The 15,896-nt window shown below is 46.8% G+C and overlaps 1 protein-coding gene across 1 annotated transcript in view; it reads left to right on the forward strand.

The window, feature by feature from the left end:
• The window catches only part of LOC118216078 (ubiquitin carboxyl-terminal hydrolase 43-like), a 55,748-nt gene extending 40,708 nt beyond the window's left edge, over positions 1–15,040 (forward strand). Inside the window, 8 exon segments of the mRNA XM_035397097.1 lie at positions 5,322–5,425; positions 7,516–7,593; positions 7,999–8,128; positions 12,154–12,360; positions 12,362–12,500; positions 12,898–13,056; positions 13,546–13,707; positions 13,931–15,040. Of these exon segments, the coding sequence (XP_035252988.1) occupies positions 5,322–5,425; positions 7,516–7,593; positions 7,999–8,128; positions 12,154–12,360; positions 12,362–12,500; positions 12,898–13,056; positions 13,546–13,707; positions 13,931–14,898 (1,947 nt within the window). The 3' untranslated portion in view covers positions 14,899–15,040.
• The last annotated feature ends 856 nt before the right edge of the window (positions 15,041–15,896 follow it).

The following is a 15,896-nucleotide window of genomic DNA, read 5'->3' on the forward strand; positions in this document are numbered from 1 at the left end:
TTCTGCAGGACAACCAAAGCCTGGTCATATCGGTGCAGAACACACAATAAGTAACTGAACTTTACGCGATTGAGGTGCTGCCTTGCAGCTTTTCTCATGGACTTACATTGTTCTCAAGGCTTGGTTGATATTGTGTATTAGAAGACAAGAAACATACATTAAGTAAATGTGCAAGCACAAGATTTTTTCAGATGGAAGGTACTAGTGTTTTCATTCCGTGGTCAGGACTTAATAACTTCTTCGTTTATTTCTTTCGCTGCTTGGCTGCAGCTCAGCTCCCTGGTGACAGCGATGGAAACAAACAAATTAGGAATGAGCTTCTTTCAGTTATTCCCTGATTATTTGCGCTCTTGTGTTGTCTCTGAGCCATGAAAAAGACACATTTTCTTCTTTGTTCCTCCTGCTGACAACCACGGAACCACAACTTTTAGAGTAATTATTTCATGAGCTATTGATATTTAATAATTAGGATCTATTCATTTGAATTGTGACCAAGAGATGGGTGATATCTTATATCTTTGTGGGAAAATTGTCTTTTAATTATCTGTAAATTAAAAACAGAGTATCACCAGCGACTCTTAAGATCTTTTAAAGATTAGCTGGTCCATTCTCTGAGTTTTTTTTGAAAAGGTGTGGTTTGTTTGAAACATTAAGGTTGATGTTTAAATGCATATTATTCATTTTTGAGAGCAGAGCGTAAATACAATACATTTTAAGTTATAAATAAGCAAATTTAAAGAAAGGTTAGGACATTGGTTCTTTTTTGATTTTGGACAAATCAAAAATTTTGTATATACTAGTATAGGAACCTATGACCATAACAAGATATGGAATATATACATATTTTTTCAGGGAAAATATATTTTTTTTAAGGCCTCAAATATATTTTTTAGCATTTGTACTATGGAATTCACAGTCTTGACTTAGTTTTTCCACAATTTTAAATGAGTCATCACATGTTTTCAAAAGTTCCTATGGCTTCAATTACATTTTAGGGCTCAACTTAGGGTTAGGGTTATGAAAACGATAAGTCTGAGGGTCGAGGCAAGTTCACGGCTGTGTTCAGCAGGTTAAAGAAAGGTTAGGACATTGGTTCTTTTTTGATTTTGGACGAACCAAAAATTTTGTATATACTAGTATAGGTACCTATGACCATAACAAGATATGGAATATATACATATTTTTTCAGGGAAAATTTTTTTTTTTAAGGCCTCAAATATATTTTTTAGCATTTGTACTATGGAATTCACAGTCTTGACTTAGTTTTTCCACAATTTTAAATGAGTAATCACATGTTTTCAAAAGTTCCTATGGCTTCAATTACGTTTTAGGGCTCAACTTAGGGATAGGGTTATGAAAACGATAAGTCTGAGGGTCGAGGAAAGTTCACGGCTGTGTTCAGCAGGTTAAAGAAAGGTTAGGACATTGGTTCTTTTTTGATTTTGGACGAACCAAAAATTTTGTATATACTAGTATAGGAACCTATGACCATAACAAGATATGGAATATATACATATTTTTTCAGGGAAAATTTTTTTTTTTAAGGCCTCAAATATATTTTTTAGCATTTGTACTATGGAATTCACAGTCTTGACTTAGTTTTTCCACAATTTAAAATGAGTAATCACATGTTTTCAAAAGTTCCTATGGCTTCAATTACGTTTTAGGGCTCAACTTAGGGTTAGGGTTATGAAAACGATAAGTCTGAGGGTCGAGGAAAGTTCACGGCTGTGTTCAGCAGGTTAAAGAAAGGTTAGGACATTGGTTCTTTTTTGATTTTGGACGAGCCAAAAATTTTGTATATACTAGTATAGGTACCTATGACCATAACAAGATATGGAATATATACATATTTTTTCAGGGAAAACATTTTTTTTTTTAAGGCCTCAAATATATTTTTTAGCATTTGTACTATGGAATTCACAGTCTTGACTTAGTTTTTCCACAATTTTAAATGAGTAATCACATGTTTTCAAAAGTTCCTATGGCTTCAATTACGTTTTAGGGCTCAACTTAGGGTTAGGGTTATGAAAACGGTAAGTCTGAGGGTCGAGGAAAGTTCACGGCTGTGTTCAGCAGGTTAAAGAAAGGTTAGGACATTGGTTCTTTTTTGATTTTGGACGAGCCAAAAATTTTGTATATACTAGTATAGGTACCTATGACCATAACAAGATATGGAATATATACATATTTTTTCAGGGAAAACATTTTTTTTTTAAGGCCTCAAATATATTTTTTAGCATTTGTACTATGGCATTCACAGTCATGACTTAGTTTTTCCACAATTTTAAATGAGTCATCACATGTTTTCAAAAGTTCCTATGGCTTCAATTACGTTTTAGGGCTCAACTTAGGGTTAGGGTTATGAAAACGATAAGTCTGAGGGTCGAGGAAAGTTCACGGCTGTGTTCAGCAGGTTAAAGAAAGGTTAGGACATTGGTTCTTTTTTGATTTTGGACGAACCAAAAATTTTGTATATACTAGTATAGGAACCTATGACCATAACAAGATATGGAATATATACATATTTTTTCAGGGAAAATTTTTTTTTTAAGGCCTCAAATATATTTTTTAGCATTTGTACTATGGAATTCACAGTCTTGACTTAGTTTTTCCACAATTTTAAATGAGTAATCACATGTTTTCAAAAGTTCCTATGGCTTCAATTACGTTTTAGGGCTCAACTTAGGGTTAGGGTTATGAAAACGATAAGTCTGAGGGTCGAGGAAAGTTCACGGCTGTGTTCAGCAGGTTAAAGAAAGGTTAGGACATTGGTTCTTTTTTGATTTTGGACGAGCCAAAAATTTTGTATATACTAGTATAGGAACCTATGACCATAACAAGATATGGAATATATACATATTTTTTCAGGGAAAACATTTTTTTTTTAAGGCCTCAAATATATTTTTTAGCATTTGTACTATGGAATTCACAGTCTTGACTTAGTTTTTCCACAATTTTAAATGAGTAATCACATGTTTTCAAAAGTTCCTATGGCTTCAATTACGTTTTAGGGCTCAACTTAGGGTTAGGGTTATGAAAACGATAAGTCTGAGGGTCGAGGAAAGTTCACGGCTGTGTTCAGCAGGTTAAAGAAAGGTTAGGACATTGGTTCTTTTTTGATTTTGGACGAACCAAAAATTTTGTATATACTAGTATAGGAACCTATGACCATAACAAGATATGGAATATATACATATTTTTTCAGGGAAAACATTTTTTTTTTTAAGGCCTCAAATATATTTTTTAGCATTTGTACTATGGAATTCACAGTCTTGACTTAGTTTTTCCACAATTTTAAATGAGTAATCACATGTTTTTAAAAGTTCCTATGGCTTCAATCATATTTTAGGGCTCAACTTAGGGTTAGGGTTATGAAAACGGTAAGTCTGAGGGTCGAGGCAAGTTTACGGCTGTGTTCAGCAGGTTAAAGAAAGGTTAGGACATTGGTTCTTTTTTGATTTTGGACGAGCCAAAAATTTTGTATATACTAGTATAGGAACCTATGACCATAACAAGATATGGAATATATACATATTTTTTCAGGGAAAACATTTTTTTTTTAAGGCCTCAAATATATTTTTCAGCATTTGTACTATGGAATTCACAGTCTTGACTTAGTTTTTCCACAATTTTAAATGAGTAATCACATGTTTTCAAAAGTTCCTATGGCTTCAATTACGTTTTAGGGCTCAACTTAGGGTTAGGGTTATGAAAACGATAAGTCTGAGGGTCGAGGAAAGTTCACGGCTGTGTTCAGCAGGTTAAAGAAAGGTTAGGACATTGGTTCTTTTTTGATTTTGGACGAACCAAAAATTTTGTATATACTAGTATAGGAACCTATGACCATAACAAGATATGGAATATATACATATTTTTTCAGGGAAAACATTTTTTTTTTTAAGGCCTCAAATATATTTTTTAGCATTTGTACTATGGAATTCACAGTCTTGACTTAGTTTTTCCACAATTTTAAATGAGTAATCACATGTTTTCAAAAGTTCCTATGGCTTCAATTATGTTTTAGGGCTCAACTTAGGGTTAGGGTTATGAAAACGATAAGTCTGAGGGTCGAGGCAAGTTTACGGCTGTGTTCAGCAGGTTAAAGAAAGGTTAGGACATTGGTTCTTTTTTGATTTTGGACGAGCCAAAAATTTTGTATATACTAGTATAGGTACCTATGACCATAACAAGATATGGAATACAAACATATTTTTTCAGGGAAAATTTTTTTTTTTAAGGCCTCAAATATATTTTTTAGCATTTTTACTATGGAATTCACAGTCTTGACTCAGTTTTTCCACATTTTTAAATGAGTAATCACATGTTTTCTAAAGTTTCTATCGCTTCAATTACGTTTTAGGGCTCAACTTAGGGTTAGGGTTATGAAAACAATAAGTCTGAGGGTCGAGGCAAGTTTACGGCTGTGTTCAGCAGGTTAAAGAAAGGTTAGGACATTGGTTCTTTTTTGATTTTGGACGAGCCAAAAATTTCTTATATACTAGTATAGGTACCTATGACCATAACAAGATATGGAATATATACATATTTTTTCAGGGAAAACATTTTTTTTTTTTTTTAAGGCCTCAAATATATTTTTTAGCATTTGTTCTATGGAATTCACAGTCTTGACTTAGTTTTTCCACAATTTTAAATGAGTAATCACATGTTTTCAAAAGTTCCTATGGCTTCAATTATGTTTTAGGGCTCAACTTAGGGTTAGGGTTATGAAAACGATAAGTCTGAGGTTCGAGGCAAGTTTACGGCTGTGTTCAGCAGGTTAAAGAAAGGTTAGGACATTGGTTCTTTTTTGATTTTGGACGAGCCAAAAATTTTGTATATACTAGTATAGGTACCTTGACCATAACAAGATGTGGAATATATGCATATTTTTTCAGGGAAAACATTTTTTTTTTAAGGCCTCAAATATATTTTTTAGCATATGTACTATCGCATTCACAGTCATGACTCAGTTTTTCCACTAAGTTTGTGCTGAAAACAAAGATATGAAACACTTTGGAATCACTGTATATAAAGTTGATGAAATTTACAGAAATGTCAGAGCATCGCACAATCACCAGTGTGCCTCATTTTACCCTTAGACCCCAGAGAGTTAATGCTGTTAATGTGTACTACGAAGTAAATGTGCTTTTGATACAGTTCCTCTGTGCGTGTGTGTGTGTGTGTGTGCCTATACACGTGCGTGTGTGTGCATGTGTGTGCATATACACGTGTGTGTGTGTGTGTGTGTGTGTGCGTGTGTGTGTGTGTGTGCGCACGTATACACGTGTGTGTGTATGTGCGTGTGCGTGTGTTTACAGAACGCAGGAGCGCTCTTTAAGATTCGTGTGGTGGGAGGATCGGCGACTTGCAGCTACTTGTCCCCTCAGGATGGACGGCCGCTCTACCACTCCGCTGTGGACAGGTGAGGCTCTCTGAGGACAGGTGAGGTTCTCTGTGGACAGGTGAGGCTCTCTGAGGACAGGTGAGGTTCTCTGTAGACATTACATTACATTACATTACATTACATTACAGGCATTTGGCAGACGCTCTTATCCAGAGCGACGTACAACAAAGTGTATAACCATAACCAGACAGGTGAGGCTCTGTGTGTTTGTCCATATGTAACGGGTTAGAGGTTTGTCTGAGTCCGAGGTGGGATTTGAACCCGGGCCCCTCACTCGTCCAAACACTCCGGAGGCAATCATATTACCAGTCAGCTGAAGGCAACATGGCGCTACACGTAGTACCAGTACCTGCTGCCTCTACTGGCAACATGGCGCTACACGTAGTACCAGTACCTGCTGCCTCTACTGGCAACATGGCGCTACACGTAGTACCAGTACCTGCTGCCTCTACTGGCAACATGGCACCACACGTAGTACCAGTACCTGCTGCCTCTACTGGCAACATGGCGCTACACATAGTACCAGTACCTACTGCCTCTACTGGCAACATGGCGCTACACGTAGTACCAGTACCTACTGCCTCTACTGGCAACATGGCGCTACACGTAGTACCAGTACCTACTGCCTCTACTGGCAACATGGCACTACACGTAGTACCAGTACCTACTGCCTCTACTGGCAACATGGCGCTACACGTAGTACCAGTACCTACTGCCTCTACTGGCAACATGGCGCTACACGTAGTACCAGTACCTGCTGCCTCTACTGGCAACATGGCGCTACACGTAGTACCAGTACCTACTGCCTCTACTGGCAACATGGCGCTACACGTAGTACCAGTACCTGCTGCCTCTACTGGCAACATGGATGCCCTCTGTCACAGAGCAAAGCCTGCTCACAGCTCTTAAACTCCGCATATTTTTTTTTTTTTTTGTAAAAAAAATAAAATTTAATTGGGGACTGCAGAGTAGGTTGATTAAAGCTGCTCCTCTTCACTGGTGAGAGGGGAGAGGGAGCCCCCTTCCGGAACAGTGCCCCGCTGAGTGACGGGACGCCCCGTGAAGAGAGAGGGGAAACCGAGTAATACCCCAGCGCTGGTGTTTTTAGATTCCAGGCAGCGTCCCGCCACAAATGAGCTGGAATTGATCTGCGTTCTGTGAGGGTTAGCTCGCATCCCAAAATCCGAGAAGCCAATCTTACAGAACTCTGTGTGCGTGTGTGTGTATAGTGTGTGTGTGTGTGTGCGTGTGTGTGTAGTTGTGTGTGTGTGTGTGTGTGAGTGTGTGTGTGTGTCTGTGTGTGTGTGTGCATGTGTGTGCGTGTCTGTGTGTGTGTGTGTGTCTGTGTGCGTGTGTGTGAGAGAGGGAGAAAGAGTGAGGGAAAGTAAAAGCGAAAGAGAGAACGAGTGACAGAGAGGGAAAGTAAAAGCGAAAGAGAGAACGAGTGACAGAGAGAGAGTTGTTCTTTGTTCTGTTTAAACACAAGGTGCAAGTAGTAGGGCCTAGGGTTTTGTATACACAGTATGTGCTACAGCAACATACGTGGAAAAATAAAGATGCGTAACACAATTGTGCATTTAAAAGAAATTTGAGTCTCTTTAAAGATATTGCAAGTCACTGTGGATAAGAGCATCTGCTAAGTGAATGTAATATAATGTAATGTAATGTAATGGTTGTGGAAAATGCACCCTGATTGGTCAGTTCCTATTTATATGTTGGCTTCACCATGCCTATAGCTCCGCCTACTTAAGCCTTGTGGCAATACCGATGGACTTGATTGTCAACACACATACACTCTCAGATACTCAGGTACAGTACACACACACACTCGCAGATGCAGTGCATGCACACACACACACACACACACACAAACTCAAAACAATGTATAGCTGAATATTCTTTTATTCGATTCCCAATGATTTTGGTGAATCACTACACTTTTGTTGTAAAAAGAAAAAAAAATGTGTGTGTGTGTGTGTGTGTGTGTGTGCCGGTGTGTGCCTGCCTGTCAGTGCCAGTCAATGTAATAATCTATGAAGCTATTCCATTTCTGAAGGAAGTGTGCCCCCTTGTGGTTGGTCTCATGCTCTGCACCCCACTGTTTGCAGAGCCCTGAAGTTCTGCAGACCTGGGGGACCCCCGCATGTGAAGCTCATCGTGGAGTGGGACCCCAAGATCAAAGAACGGTTAGCCGCCACAGTCCGACGGTGTCCATCTTCTCCTTCATATATCTTCTCCTGAATATAAGAACATCTTTTTCACAGTGCTCACACATTCAGACTGTGATCTGTAATATTGTCATGGGATTGACTTATGAACATCTGAACATGCATGTGCGTGTTTTCCTATGTGTGTGTGTCTATGTGCGTGTGCATGTGCGTGTGTGTGTGCATCTTTGCCTGTGTGCGTGTGCGTGTGTGTGTGCGTCTTTGCCTGTGTGCTTGTGTGTGTGTGCGTGTGTGCGTGTGTGTGTGTGCGTGTGTGTGTGTGTGTGCGTCTTTGCCTGTGTGCTTTTGCGTGTGTGTGTGTGTGCGTGTGTGCGTGTGTGTGTGCGTCTTTGCCTGTGTGCTTGTGTGTGTGTGCGTGTGCAGTGTGTTTGGGAACCTGCAGGAGGAGCTGGTTCAGGATGCAGACAGTGTGAGGTCGCAGCAGGAGCAGCAGCTGCAGCAGCACAGCTGTACGCTGGACGAGTGCTTCCAGCTCTACACCAAAGAGGAGCAGGTGACGGCCTCCACCAATCACTGTCCCCACCTCGCCCCGTCATACCAGCCTCCACCAATCACTGTCCCCTCCTCGCCCCGTCATACCAGCCTCCACCAATCACTGTGTCCACCACACACGGTCATACCAGCCTCCACCAATCACTGCCTCCACCACACACTGTCATACCAGCGTCTATCAATCACTGCACCCACCTCGCCCTGTCATACCAGCGTCTATCAATCACTGCACCCACCTCGCCCTGTCATACCAGCCTCCACCAATCACTGCACCCACCACGCCCTGTCATACCAGCCTCCACCAATCACTGCCTCCACCACACACTGACATACCAGCATCCATCAATCACTTCACCCACCACGCCCTGTCATACCAGATCACTGCACCCACCACGCCCTGTCATACCAGCCTCCACCAATCACGGCCCCCACCACGCCCTGTCAGACCAGCCTCCACCAATCACTGTACTCACTGGGCACCGCCCTACCACACTGATTGTCTCCCAGCAATCCGTCAGCCCCCTGCAAAAATCAGCTGTGCTGCACCCCATCCCAGCCTACCTGGCACCCTCCACCCTGCCCCCAATTCACCACCTCTCCATCCTCCTTGCTCCGCCTGTTACCGCTGCCCCTCCTGAACTCGCCATCTACCCTTCCGGAACATTCTCCAGCACCAAACCGAAACTTTCCGTTTCCTCGTCTGACGCGCGGAGGAATTCTCAGCAGAAGAACTCAGCAGATGTGCTGCGGACAGAGTTTATAGGAGCTGTGGGCAAAGCCGTTAAAAGCGCATAAAAGCGGGGCATTAAAACGGAGGGGGGGGGGGCGGGGGGGGGGGGGTGGAGAGCGGAGAGCAGACCTGGGGGGTTTCTTTTGCTGTGACCCGTTTAATTCCTCCCTCACAAGCTCACGTTGTTTGGTGGGGGGGGGGGTTGTCTATGTTCCCCTTTTCTCTGCGGTTTAACGGCCCTCGCTGGAGAGCGGGGGGGGGGGGGGGGGGGGGCGCTTAAATGTGTGTTAGGAGAACGCCGGCCTTCCAAACCTCTGAGCCGGGCCCTTAATGAGGCGCTGCCAGGGCCCGCTCTGGAGGGTTTAGGGAGAAGGGTAAGTTTAGAGATGACAGGAGATGGCGCCTGGCCCAGTTTTGATCCTCCCTTTGTACTGGACTGATTAAAAAGGTCCATTTACCGTCAAGTTATTTGCTGGAAGAAAAAAAAACCTGACATTTCAAATGAACGAGCAGTTGATCCGACACGCTTGCCTTTCTTTCCTCCCTCGCTTCGCTACGTTTTCTGGGGCGAGATAATTGAGCCGCTTTTAACCGGAGGGCCGGAGACGTTTTCGAGCGAGGAGCGTTTACGGTCCAGAGGGAGGGGGGTCCCGGTGGAGGGGGGTCTCGGTGGAGGGGAACCGAGGAATCGAGGGAGAGGTGTTTATACAGTTGGCGGGATGGCGGACTGCTGATTGTGCGTTCCTGAGTGTACGATGCTGACCTGATGCTGTTCACCACACACTCCTCAATGTGTGCGGTTAGCCTCGTGCTGTTCACCACACACTCCTCAGTGTGTGCTGTTAGCCTCATGCTGTTCACCACACACTCCTCAATGTGTGCGGTTAGCCTCGTGCTGGTCACCACACACTCCTCAATGTGTGCGGTTAGCCTCGTGCTGTTCACCACACACTCCTCAATGTGTGCGGTTAGCCTTGTGTTGTTCACCACACACTCCTCAATGTGTGCGGTTAGCCTCGTGCTGTTCACCACACACTCCTCAATGTGTGCGGTTAGCCTCGTGCTGTTCACCACACACTCCTCAATGTGTGCGGTTAGCCTCGTGCTGTTCACCACACACTCCTCAATGTGTGCGGTTAGCCTCGTGCTGTTCACCACACACTCCTCAATGTTTGCGGTTAGCCTCGTGCTGTTCACCACACACTCCTCAATGTGTGCGGTTAGCCTCGTGCTGTTCACCACACACTCCTCAATGTGTGCGGTTAGCCTCGTGCTGTTCACCACACACTCCTCAATGTGTGCGGTTAGCCTCGTGCTGTTCACCACACGCTCCTCAATGTGTGTGGTTAGCCTCGTGCTGTTCACCACACACTCCTCAATGTGTGCGGTTAGCCTTGTGCTGTTCACCACACGCTCCTCAATGTGTGCGGTTAGCCTTGTGCTGTTCACCACACGCTCCTCAATGTGTGCGGTTAGCCTTGTGCTGTTCACCACACGCTCCTCAATGTGTGCTGTTAGCCTCGTGCTGTTCACCCTGCTCCACTGAGAATACGCTGGATACTGTGATGTGAACCCCAAGACTTAGTTCGTACAGTAGTAGGGGCGGCAGTGTAGCATAGTGTGTAAGGAACTGGACTTGTAACCGAAAGGTCACAGGTTCTATTCCCAGGTAGGACACTGCCGTTGTACCCTTGAGCAAGGTACTTAACATATACTGCATTGCTTCAGTATATATATCCAGCTGTATAAATGGATGCAGTGTAAATGCTATGTAAAAAAAAAAGTTGCGTAAGTTGCTCTGGATAAGAGCGTCTGCTAAATGCCTGTAATGTAATGAAGTTCCATTTATCATCTAGAACTTTCTAAAATATAAAATCTTGGTGTAGAATTATTATCATTATTATTTTTGATGCAGGTCACATTTGGCGAATCATCGTAGCATATTTTTATCCATTTCTGAGTTCAGAATTTCTTTTCCCTTCCACTTGCTGATTCATCTCTTTGTGGGGGATTCTCATTGGGGCGGATTCTATTCAGGCTTCTGGTAAGCACTTCAAGAACATCAGGCCCTGCTCCCAAAAGCCGGTTATAAATAAAGTTGTGCCTGTTGAATTAGAGCAGATGCAGAATAGGCCCCTGTCGTCCAATCACAGTGGAGCACACGATCACAAAAGCACAGAGCGCCCATGTTTTTCTCATGATAAGAAACATTCCTGAGCTTAGGTTTCCTAAAGATTTCTGTTTTCATAAGAAAACTGTGTTTTTTGGAAATGGGGAGCGAGAAGCGGGAACGATTTTCATGATAAAAATTTTAACTCTTTCAGAAAATTTTTAAAATTTAAATAAGAAAAATAATTTTACTCATTCACAAGCACGCATACATTTAACCATCACGACAAGCGCAAAACCGCAGGCAAACATTATTCAATTTCCGACACTCAATTAGAAAAGTTCATTTGAGTCTGAAATGCGTTTATGAGTAAAATGAAGCATTTTCTGCTGTACTGAAGGGGCTCTGTGTCCCGTAGCCTGAGCAGCACACCATCCTTTTTTGGACCCGGGAGTTGAAATAAAAGTGTTAGATGGTGCGTGTTAAGTGCTGTTGTTAGGCGCAGTTAATGGGAGCCACTGCTCATTTTTACAGGAGCGCCCCACTGGTCGCTTACGGTCCTCAGGGTTCCCGAAGGCCCCTGACAACCCATCAAAAAGCGCTCGGGTTCCAAAGTGGACGGTTCTATAATAAAAAATAAACTCTCATTATGTGTGTATATATATAGCACCTTTTTTCACGCCTTTCAAAACAGCACAAAGTGCTTTACGGACATAAACTGAGGTCTGGGGAAAACCTCGGTTTTGGGGTTTTGCTCGAAGGAGCTTTATATTCTACAGGCTTGTGTGAATCTTCCCTATATATCCTATGTTTTCTTCACACCATCTCCCTGATAGGCTAAACTGGTTGAAACTTTTTTATATGGAGCCCCTGAACCCTTTTGGGGAGGTACCCTGAGGTGGGGTGGGGGGTGATTAATGGGCCCGTAAACCACTGGGCTCTAGGCATGCAAAGGGGTATTTACAGGACAGTCACAAATCTGAAAACGGAAACATTTCCTATCGTCCACACACATTTTGTCCACACACTTGTCCAGCGTGTGCGGAAGTTTCTGGAAATACACGTGCGTGACACAGAGAAACTTCCTCTCATTGAATCTCACTGAAATTTAACTGGTCGGACATCTTCCAGATACTCACGCAGTGGTTTCTGCCCCTACCCCCCTCCCCCCCCCCCTTGCGCCCAGCTGGCGCCAGACGACGCCTGGAAGTGCCCGCACTGCCAGCAGCTGCAGCAGGGCCGGGTGAAGATGAACCTGTGGACGCTGCCCGACATCCTCATCCTCCACCTGAAGCGCTTCCGGCAGGTGGGCGAGCGCCGGCACAAGCTCTGCACGCTGGTGCGCTTCCCGCTGGCCGGCCTGGACATGGGGCCCCACGCCGTCCAGAGGGGCCCCTGGCCCCCCGCCGCCGCCGCCGCCACCACCGCCGCCCCCCCCGCCCGGGCCCGGGGCCGGCCCGCCCCCCGACTGCCTGTACGACCTGTATGCGGTGTGCAACCACCACGGAGGCATGCACGGCGGGCACTACACAGGTACGGGCAGCCCGCCGCGCCGCTAGCCGCTAGCCGCTAGCTGCTAGCAGTACATGCAGGTCAGGCCAGGCGTGTTAATTGTCGGGGTGCATTCGAGTGAGCTACGTATCCAGGGCGGTACTGTAGTAGTTGTGGCGACAGTGTGACGGAACAGCCGGACCTTGAACTGTGCGTTTACGTGTATGTGTGCATATGCCTGTGTGTGCGTGTGTGTGTGTATGGGTTTGTGTTTATATGCTATGTGTTTGTGTATGTATGTGTGTGTGGGTTTGCGTGTGTGTGTATGTATGCACGTGGTACATGTGCATGTGTTTATATGCTATCTGTTTGTGTGTGTGTATGAGTATGTACACACGTGCATATGCGTGTGCATGTGCGTTTGTGTCTGTGTGAGCAGCGTACTGCAGGAACTCTGTAGACGGGCAGTGGTACTGCTATGATGACAGCAATGTGGACCTCCTGCCAGAGGGGGAGATATGCACCAGGGGGGCTTACATCCTCTTCTACCAGAAATGCAACACCATCCCGCCGTGGTCTGCCAGCTGTTCCAACAGAGGTGGGTCTAGAGCACACCCACACTGTGATGTCATGCACAAGGGTAGTCTGTAGGGCTGTTTAGGGTGATGTCACGCACCAACTAATCATGTGAATGATAGTTCTGTATAGAGTGATTTCACATATTCCTGATAGATAGCATTGCTCTGTGTAGTGATTTTGCTTAGGCTTGATAGCACAGCTCTGTGTAGAGTGATATCATACTTGCCTGATAGCTCAGCTCTGTGTAGAGTGATATCATACTTGCCTGATAGCTCAGCTCTGTGTATAGTGATATCATACTTGCCTGATAACACAGTTCTGTGTAGAGTGATATCATACTTGCCTGATAACACAGTTCTGTGTAGAGTGATATCATACTTGCCTGATAACACAGTTCTGTGTAGAGCGATATCATACTTGCCTAATATCACAGCTCTGTGTAGAGTGATATCATACTTGCCTGATTGCACAGCTCTGTGTAGAGTGATTTGAGTCCCTCCCTTTTCAGGCTCCACCAGCTCCTCTGCGTCTGATCACTGGCTGGTTCGGCTCACGGGGAGCAGCAAGCGGGGCAGTCTGGCCTCCCGGACGTCTAGTGCCTGCCCCGCCCCCACGCTCCCCTCGCAAGAGTCCCCCGTCTTCCAACATGACCCCCCCGAGCCAGAGAGGGGTGAGTTTCACCCTCCTACCTCAGGTCTCTCTCTCCATCTCTCTTTCTGTGTCTCCTCTGTCTCCATCTGCACTTCATTTCTCATCCGGCTGGCCTTCCACCTGTCCTCCATCTCTCCATTCCTGCTATTCTCCAACCTCAAATCTTTCCATCTCCTCCATCTCTCTCTGTAAGCCCATTAAACTGGGTGCTGGTTGTAAAGGGGGAACTGTTTGCTGTGCAGGAGGGTTCGAGAGCAGGCCGCTGGTTCGAGGTGTCCAGAGCTGGAGCGTGAGCATGGGAACGCCCACCAAGAGCAAGGCCCTGCCCCCACGACCATCGCTGAGACCCAGAGACCGGCACAGGTCCGCCCCCGACTTCGCCCCTGTCCCGCCCCTCGCCTCCGGGGAGCTAGTGGAGTACCTGGAGTCAGGGCGACGCCCACGCTGCACCAAGGACTCCATCATCCCGCTGATGACCAGCCCCCCCGAGGAGGTGCCGCAGCACCCCCGTCCGCCTGGTGGGGGCCCCCTGGGTTCCGCCAGAGTGCCCACGGGGCAGTGCGGGCCCCCCGTGGAGAGGGGGAGCGGCCTTAAGCTCGACACTGCCCTCTCCTGGAGGGGCTCTGAAAGGACAGAGCAGGACCGGTTCACCACCAAGGGCTTCTGGGATGGGGGGAGGGATTTTGGGAGTGGGGACCGGCTTGGCTCCGCCCCCACTGGCCCATCTTCCTGGGATTCCGAACTGAAAAGGGAGTGGGCGAACTCCAGGGCAGGAGGGGGGGAGACGGGGCGGGAGAAGGGGGGCCATGACGGCCTCCTGTCCTTCCTCCGGCCGGTCTTCCTCAAACGGGACGGCCAGAGACGGGCCCCCGGGGGCGAGGGGGCACACGGGAGCCCGACGCGGCCGTCCCGCTCCAGCGGGGCGCTGACGGGGGGTCCTGCCGAGGGGAAGCTCAACGGCGCCCCCGCAGGCAGGGGGAGGCGCTGCGAGGAGCTGGCGAACGGTGGGGCGGGGCGGGGCATCGCCCACATCCGCCGCTCCCAGAGCTCCTCCAACATCCACGGCAGGCTGCATGGCTCCGCCCCCCCGCACAGGAAGGACCCGGCGGCCGTGCCCCCCCAGAACCCCGCCCACGCCCCCCTGCTCAGACCCTGCCACAGCACCACCTCCCTGGGCAAAGGCAGGCCTGTCTCTGAATCCCAGCTCTGAGAGGGAAACCGTCTGCTGGGTCAGTAGTGTGTGCCCTACAGCTCTACAGCACTACAACCCTACAGCCCTACAGCTCTACAGCCCTACAGCTCTACAGCCCTACAGCCCTACAGCCCTACAGCTCTACAGCCCTACAGCCCTACAGCCCTACAGCCCTACAGCTCTACAGCCCTACAACCCTACAGCCCTACAGCTCTACAGCCCTACAGCCCTACAGCCCTATAGCTCTTCAGCCCTACAGCCCTACAGCCGTACAGCCCTACAGCTCTACAGCCCTACAGTCCTACAGCTCTACAGCTCTACAGCCCTACAGTCCTACAGCTCTACAGCCCTACAGCCCTACAGCCCTACAGCTCTACAGCCCTACAGCCCTACAGCTCTACAGCCCTACAGCCCTATAGCCCTACTGTCCTACAGCCCGACAGCCCTACAGCCCTACAGCACTACAACCCTACAGCTCTACAGCACTACAGCCCTACAGCCCTACAGCTCTTCAGCCCTACAGCCCTACAGCCCTACAGCTCTACAGCTCTACAGCCCTACCACCCTACACCCCTACAGCTCTACAGCCCTACCGCTTTACAGCCCTACAGCTCTACAGCCCTACCACCCTACAGCTCTACAGCTCTACAGCCCTACAGCCCTACAGCCCTACAGCTCTACAGCCCTACAGCTCTACAGCCCTACTGTCCTACAGCTCTACAGCCCTGCTGTCCTACATTCCTACAGCCCTACAACCCTACAGCCCTACAGCCCTACTGACCCCTACAGTCCTATAAGCCTACAGCCCTACAGCCCTACAGCTGGGGGGGCCCGGGTGTCTGAGACGCTTATCTGATAAGGGTGTCCGAGAAGCTTGTCCAAGGAGGGTGTTCGAGAACCTTGTCCAAGGAGGGATGTCATGGGTGCTGGGTTCTGCTCTAGCCCACCATAAAAAGACCTGGTTCAGCTAAAATCATGCAATCGGTCTTCAATCAAGACTTCAGTCTTCAATCAAG

The sequence above is a fragment of the Anguilla anguilla genome, chromosome 17 (genome assembly GCF_013347855.1).
Source record: "Anguilla anguilla isolate fAngAng1 chromosome 17, fAngAng1.pri, whole genome shotgun sequence".
Taxonomy (NCBI): Eukaryota; Metazoa; Chordata; class Actinopteri; order Anguilliformes; family Anguillidae; genus Anguilla; species Anguilla anguilla.